The 5,843-nt window shown below is 57.0% G+C and overlaps 1 protein-coding gene across 1 annotated transcript; it reads right to left on the bottom strand.

The window, feature by feature from the left end:
- Positions 1-4,316: 4,316 nt before the first annotated feature.
- Positions 4,317-5,261, bottom strand: LOC131096434 (olfactory receptor 14A16-like). The gene has a single exon (XM_058044770.1). It carries the CDS (start codon positions 5,259-5,261, stop codon positions 4,317-4,319), a length of 945 nt encoding a protein of 314 aa, XP_057900753.1.
- Positions 5,262-5,843: the final 582 nt, after the last annotated feature.

Raw genomic sequence — 5,843 nt, 5'->3', positions numbered from 1 at the left:
TTGCTTGTGTGTGCCTGGCCTTGCTGTCAGCCCCGGCAGCGGCTGCGTGGCCCCTTTGTGGCCCTGTGCTCACCCAGCCATGGTGGCCCAGCCCCTGTGCAGGCCCAGCCCAGGCCAGGAGCATTGCGGCTGGGAACGGCCCCTGTGCCGTGGTGCCCACGGCAGCCTTGGGGCTCTGTGCCCCATGGCCTCCCTGCTGGGCAGCCTCTGCCAGCTCCTGCAGAGCCCGTGGCACCTGTGGAGCTGCACAGACAGCCCTGCCCCGGGCTCTGCTGGCCTCTGGGCCAGCAGAGAGGCAGCCAGGGCTGGCCATGGCCGGGAACAGGCCCTAGGCCTGCAGGAGGATGGAGCTGGGCCACAGCCAAACTCAGCCCAGGCCAAAGCTGGGCTCAGCAGCCAGGGCTGCCAAGGGCTGGGCACAGAGGCTGGTGCTGACAAATGTCCTGGGCCCCCTCCCTGCTCTGTCCATGCCACCAAGGGCACAGAGCAGCCTCCTCTCTGGGCCACTTGCCTGTTTGCAATGCCTTGCACAGGCGCTGGCCCTGCCCCACAAGGCCTGGCCTGAGTCCTGCCCCTGCACACTCAGCCAGGCTGAGATGGACACTGATGGTTTCTGGGCCAGGCTCTCAGAGCCCAGCCCAGCTCCCTGCAAGCTCTGCCAGCTGCCCTGAGCTCTGGGCAGCACCAAGGACCTCTCCCCAGCCCAGCCCAGCCCAGCCCAGCCCAGCCCAGCCCAGCCCAGCCCAGCCCAGCCGGCTCTGGCCCCACAGCTCTGCTCAGGCCAGGCTGCTCTGGGCACTGGCCCCATGGCCTCAGCCCCTGGCAAGGGCACAGCAGCAGCTGCAGCTGCCACAGGACTCAGCCCCAGTTATGGGGGAAGGTGCTAGGCCAAGGCCAAAGGAGGCTCCCTGGCTGCCCTGCTCCCCTTGGGCTGAGGTGCTGAGAGCTCTGCAGCCCCTGCTGCCATCCCATCTGCTCAGGGCAGCACAAGAGCTGCAGCCTTGGGGCCTTCAAGAGCTGCTACTGCTCCAGGCCCAGGGCCCATGCCAAAGCTGGGGAAATCACAAAGCTGTGCCCATTTCTGTTCATTGCTGCCCTGATGGGGATGGATCCTCAGACACTTGGAGGTTTCTGATAATGAATTATACTACTCCAGAGGCCTCTTCTTTCTTGATCTCTTCACTTCAGGAATTCAGAAAGAAGAGTGCATAAACAGTCATTCAAAATACCTGAACAAGAAAAGTTCCTGGGAATCATTCAAGGTTTCAGTTCTTAGTGTGGTTGATTAGACGGATTTCAGAAGTGTATTCAAGGTGAATATCCTATAGTGAAAACATTGCAGAGAGTACCGTTTTTTAAAGTTTTCTTTTCCTGTTTCTAGATTGATCTCAGCAATATCCAACTGATATTGACCCCCAGCACCTTCTAATGCAGTCTGAACAGATATGAAAATCAAGACACTTCATGGCTGAAAACCTAGAACACTTTGTCCCTATCCTCTCCCCATCATTTCCCTCATTCAACCTGGCCCTCCAATGGATCAGGGATGGTGTGGCCAGGAGCACCAGGATTCTGTGATTCTGTGGTGCGGCATTGGAATGGGCTTCCCAGGGAGGTGGGTGAGTCACCACCCCTGGAAGTGTTTAAGGAAAGACTGGATGTGGCACTCAGTGCCATGACCTGGGTGACAAGGTGGTGTTGGGTCCCAGGTTGGACTTGATGCTCTCTAAGGTCTTTTGCAGCCTGGTTGATTCTCTGATGATTGTGGCACTGCAGGACCCTGGGGAAACAAGGAGCCATTGTGACACTGCGGGGCCTGGTGGCACTAAGAGGACCATGGTGACACTGTGTAGGACATGGCAGCACAGAGCCAAGGGGCCATTGGGACACTGTGGGGCTGAATGGAAGCAAGGAGTCCATGGTGCCAGTCTGGGTCCTGGAGGAACCACAGAGGCCACTGTGACACTGCAGGGCCTTGTGGAACTGAGGGGCCATTTTACCACTGCAGAATCAAGAAGACCCTTGGGAGAGCCTGGGGACAATGGTATCAAGGGGCCATTGCGCCATTGCAAGGACTCTTGGAACTGAGGGAACAATTGTGACACTGTGGTGCCCCATGGAACCAAGGGTCCTTGGTGACACTGCAGGATCTTGTGTCACCAGAACTCCATTGTGACACTGCAGCAACAAAGAATTCAGTGTGGCACTCTGAGGCCTCAGGGAACCACAGAGGCCACTGTGACCCTGCAGGGCCTTGTGGAACCATGCAGAGCATTGTGACAGAGCAGGACCTGGTGTCATGATGGGGCCATTGTGACACTGCAGGGCCCCATGGAACCAAGGGGCCAGTGCTGCTCCTCAGGGATTCCTGGAATGAAGAAAATATGTTTGACACCGTGGTGGCCCTTGGAACCAAGAGGCCATTGTGACACTGTGGAACCAAGGAGAGCATTGCTCCACTGCCAGACCTCATGGAACAAAGGATACAATGTGACACTGTAGGGCCTTGGGGGACCAAGGGCCACTGTGACACTGCAGGGCCCAAGGATCCCAGGGAATTTGTGACACCCAGGGATCCCATGGAACAAAATGGGACATTGTGACACTGGAAGACCTCATGGAATCATGGAGACCATGGGGACACTCTGGGGCCTCATGGAACTGTGGTGACACCGAGCTGGCTGGGAATGTAGATCTGCTGGATGGTAGGAGGGCTCTGCCCAGGGCCCTGGAGAAGCCTGATCCGGGCACCAAATCCAACAAGGTGAGGTTTAACAAGTCCAAGGTCCTGCACATTGGCCACAACAACCCCTGCAGCAATACAGGCTGGAGACAGAGTGGCTGGAGAGCAGCCAGGCAGAAAGGGACCTGGGGGCACTGATGGACAGCAGGCTGGACATGAGCCAGCAGTGTGCCCAGGTGGGCAAGCAGGCCAATGGCTCCTGGCCTGGATCAGGAATGGTGTGGCCAGAAGGAGCAGGTCAGGGATTCTTCCCCTGTGCTTAGCACTGCTTGGGCAGCACCTCGAGTGCTGTTTGCAGTTCTGGGCCCCCAATTTAGGAAGGACATGGAGGGGCTGGAGCGTGTCCAGAGAAGGGTAACAAGGCTGGGGAAGGGTCTGGAACACAAGTCCTGTGAGGAGCGACTGAGAGAGCTGGGGTTGTTTTCCCTAAAGAAGAGGAGGGTCAGGGGAGAAAAAGCAGTGTGAGGGCACAGGTAGGACTTGATGATATCCATGGCCTCTTCCACCTTTGCTGATTCTGGGATTCTCTGAAACCACCCTTGGAGCAGTTGCACGATGAGCCCTGGGCCTCCTCTTGAGAAGCTCCAGCAGCCCAGGTCCCTCAGCTTCTCCTGCCAGCCCCAAAGCCCATCCTGTCAGTCCTGCAGAGCCTCTGCAGCTCCTCCTCACTGCCCAGAACAGGGAGCCCCAGAGGCAGACACAGCAGCCCAGATGTGCCCCCCTGGCCTGGGGTGCCTCTGGCAAGGGAGCAGCACCAGTCACTGCAGGAGCCTGCAGACAATTCCTGCAGCACTGGTAGGATGATCCTGCTGCCCAAGGGACGTTCCCATGGGGCCAAGTCAGGAACTGCAATGGGGAGTGGGGCCAGAGAGGAAAGGGCAAACAGGAATGGGCTGTTTGCAGGGGAGGGAACAGGGGTGGGCAATAGGAAGAAATTTGTAGCAGGAAGAGTAAAGAAATCAAAGGTGAAGCAAAGGAAATGCTCAGGGCAGTTTGGGGGTGGGAGCCAGGCAGCCCTGGCTCTGAGCAACAGCGTCTGCAGTGGGACAGGAAACTCCCAGCTGATGGGAACAAACTTTCTGGCTGACTGCAGAGGCCAGGACAAAGCTGAGTGGTTTCCCTGGTGTCCCCAAGCCCTTACTGGCCTTAGGGGCTGATGGCAGGGCCATGGCAGCAGCAGTGGCAACACCAAGTGCTGCTGCTGCTGGGCACAGCTGCTGGGCCAGCCCTGATCTGCCCCCAGCTCTGCACATAGGCATTGCTGCACTGTGCAGATAAGGCAACAAAGGGGGATCTCCAGGGAAAATTTTTCTGGAGTGTGGCAGTGACGTGCTATGTTTATGATAGCATCAAATGAAATAAATAGTTTATTTCATTTAAAGCTATCAAGAGCACAGCTCCTCACTGACACAGTCTGTGGGTCACTATGAAAGTGTGGAGAAACAAAATAAAATATGGCAAAATTGATGGCTTTCGTTAAGGGGCAACATTAAAAAAAGGTAAACAATGAAAAAGAAGCTCTAAAATGAAACCAACAAGAATTATGAAAGAGAACTTTTATTACAAGTTAATTTCAGAAACTGTCCATCCGTTTAATGCTTTGTCTAGTCATCAGTCTCCAGACTGCAGCCTTGAGCTCCTGGTTCCTCAGGCTGTAGATGAGGGGGTTCAGGGTTGGAGGCACCACCGAGTACAGAACTGACAGGGCCAGATCCAGGGGTGGGGACGAGATGGAAGAGGGTTTCAGGTAGGCAAAAAAGCCAGTGCTGATGAACAGGGATACCACGGCCAGGTGAGGGAGGCAGGTGGAAAAGGCTTTGTGCCGTCCCTGCTCAGAGGGGATCCTCAGCACGGCCCTTAAGATCTGCACATAGGAGAAAACCATGAACACGAAACAACCAAAGGCTAAGGATGCACCAACCACAAGGAGCCCAAGTTCCCTGTGGTAGGATTTGGAGCAGGAGAGCTTGAGGATCTGTGGGATTTCACAGAAGAATTGACCCAGGGCATTGCCTTTACACAGGGGCAATGAAAATGTATTGGCTGTGTGCAGCAGAGCATTGAGAAAGGCACTGGCCCAGGCAGCTGCTGCCATGTGGGCACAAGCTCTGCTGCCCAGGAGGGTCCCATATTGCAGGGGTTTGCAGATGGACACATAGCGGTCGTAGCACATGACGGTCAGGAGGAAAACCTCTTCTGAGAAGAAAAACAAAAACAGAAACAGCTGTGCAGCACATCCTGTGTAGGAGATGTCCCTGGTGTCCCAGAGGGAATTGTGCATGGCTTTGGGGACAGTGGTGCAGATGCAGCCCAGGTCGCTGAGGGCCAGGTTGAGCAGGAAGAAGAACATGGGCGTGTGCAGGTGGTGGCCGCAGGCTACGGCGCTGATGATGAGGCCGTTGCCCAGGAGGGCAGCCAGGGAGATGCCCAGCAAGAGGCAGAAGTGCAGGAGCTGCAGCTGCCGCGTGTCTGCCAATGCCAGCAGGAGGAAGTGGCTGATGGAGCTGCTGTTGGACATTTGCTGTGTCTGCACATTTCGACCTACAGAAAGAGAAAATACAGGGACAACTGGGGGGAGATTTCTCACAGAAAAGGCAGAGCCCTTTCTCACAGACCCTTTGCTCCCACTAAACACCTGCCCCTTGTCAGAATCAGGAGAGTGGGCTCATTGCCAGCCTCCCAGGCTGCCCTGCCCAGAGCTCCCTGGGCACAGGGAGCTGGGACACCCCATTGCTGTGCTCAGCCTGCACAGGAGGAGCCCAAGGGCTGGGCCTGGCCCTGCAGCTGGAACTGCCATTGCAGAGAGCCCCTCAGCAATGCCAGCAGCACCTGGGCAAGGCAAGGAGAGAGAGAGGGAGCCGGGCCTGAGGAAAAGCCTTTCCCTGGCCAGCCCTGCCCAGCCCCTGGCAGGCAGCAGCAGGGCAGGACAGTGGCCCTCAGGCCCTGGTCAGCAGGGAATGGGCACATGGCCGCAGAGATGCCCTTCATCTCTGGGGCTGCTCTGCTTGGCCCAGGAGGGACTGAGGGCCCCGAGCTCCCGGGCTGAGGGCGGTGCTTGCTGCGAGGGGACACAAGAGCTGTGCTGCTCAGGGCAGTGTGT

The sequence above is a fragment of the Melospiza georgiana genome, unplaced genomic scaffold (genome assembly GCF_028018845.1).
Source record: "Melospiza georgiana isolate bMelGeo1 unplaced genomic scaffold, bMelGeo1.pri scaffold_29, whole genome shotgun sequence".
NCBI lineage: Eukaryota > Metazoa > Chordata > Aves > Passeriformes > Passerellidae > Melospiza > Melospiza georgiana.
This window is presented reverse-complemented; position numbering and strand designations above follow the sequence as displayed.